Source organism: Amphimedon queenslandica, unplaced genomic scaffold, assembly GCF_000090795.2.
Source record: "Amphimedon queenslandica unplaced genomic scaffold, v1.1 AMPQUscaffold_3009_Cont24992, whole genome shotgun sequence".
NCBI lineage: Eukaryota > Metazoa > Porifera > Demospongiae > Haplosclerida > Niphatidae > Amphimedon > Amphimedon queenslandica.
The window spans coordinates 1-1362 of NW_003556659.1; the positions used below are offsets into that span (position 1 = coordinate 1).

Sequence of the window (1362 nt, forward strand, 5' to 3'; positions counted from 1 at the left end):
ATTAGAGAAAAAGGAAGGGAAATAAAACTGATAACAATTAGAAGACACGGGTGTATAAAAACTACTATTCATTACTAACTTACACATACCTTTCCATAAGGTATTGAGTGCTGCTTGAGAAGTGATGGCGATATTATCGACATTTTATGTCTGAGGAAGCTCGAGCACTCGTCCAGGCTATCCGGGAACAGGTTCCCAGCTAATCTCTCCAATCTCTCCCCATGTGAAGGAGGAATGGCATACCTGTACAAACACAAGGGCACATGAGGTAAGCATACTTATTGTAAGACCATTATCTCTTTTGATAGGAAATACTGATAACCACTAGAAGCAGCTAGTGTACATGTACAATTAAACTGTGTAAATACAGAGATTAATCTGGCATGTAATACTGGTATTGCATTTCTCCTTTTTCTCTATAATAATCTTAATCAATCAGTCACTGAAATGCAATATGTACACGTATTCTCTCTTTGTCTCTCTCTCTCTGTCTCTCCCTCCCTCCCTCCCTCCTCCTCCCTCCCTCTCTCTCCCCCTCCCTCTACCCTCCCTCTCTCTCTACCATCACACAAATACCATTGCTTTGGCTCCCCAAAATGAAGGTAATTAATACTATACAGGTCCATGTCCTCCGTGTGCCAAGCGAAAGAGGTCTTCCACATTCCAAAGTACAAGTAAGCCGTATTAACGCCAGGAATACTCACACCATACTCTTGTGCTACGGTATCCAGTATGGTCCCAAGGTGATTGATGTTCCATTCGTTGACGCCCGAATCATAGAGTGAGCCGGGTATGTCTGCCCCGTATATGGGTTGATTGAACGTGACGTTTTTCCAGTATTTCCGCTCCAGCTCCTCATTGTCTTTGGCTTTCGGTGTCTTGTATCTGAGAGGAGAGAGGGGGAGGGAGAGAGAGAGGGGGGGAGAGAGAGAGAGGGAGAGAGAGAGAGGGAGAGAGAGAGAGGGAGAGAGAGAGAGGGAGAGAGAGAGAGGGAGAGAGAGAGAGGGAGAGAGAGAGAGGGAGAGAGAGAGAGGGAGGGAGGGAGAGAGAGAGGGGGGAGAGAGAGGGGGGAGAGAGAGAAAGAGAGAGGGAGGGAGAGAGAGAGAAAGAGAGGGGGAGGGAGAGATTATGTATTTAAAACATAAAAGATGGGGAAAGAGAAAAAATAAAATGTGAGCGGGCATACACTTACACATACCTACATGTACACAAAGTACGTTTAAGTTAACTAAACTCTTAATAAAAATGTCAAAAATGGACAGATAAATAATAGAACATAATAGTATACAGTACATGTACATGCATAGCAATAGTATTATACTGAATGCTGTTTGCTAAATATCGTGTGTAAATATTATATAC

The 1362-nt window shown here is 43.4% G+C and overlaps 1 protein-coding gene across 1 annotated transcript; it reads right to left on the reverse strand.

Moving 5' to 3' along the window:
• Positions 1-89: 89 nt before the first annotated feature.
• Positions 90-885, reverse strand: LOC100631846 (lysine-specific demethylase 4D-like; the record flags this gene model as incomplete). Its single annotated transcript, XM_003391985.1, has 2 exons — positions 90-243; positions 577-885. Coding segments are annotated over 2 exons (463 nt in total), but the record flags the coding sequence as incomplete, so codon positions are not given.
• Between the last annotated feature and the right edge of the window lie 477 nt (positions 886-1362).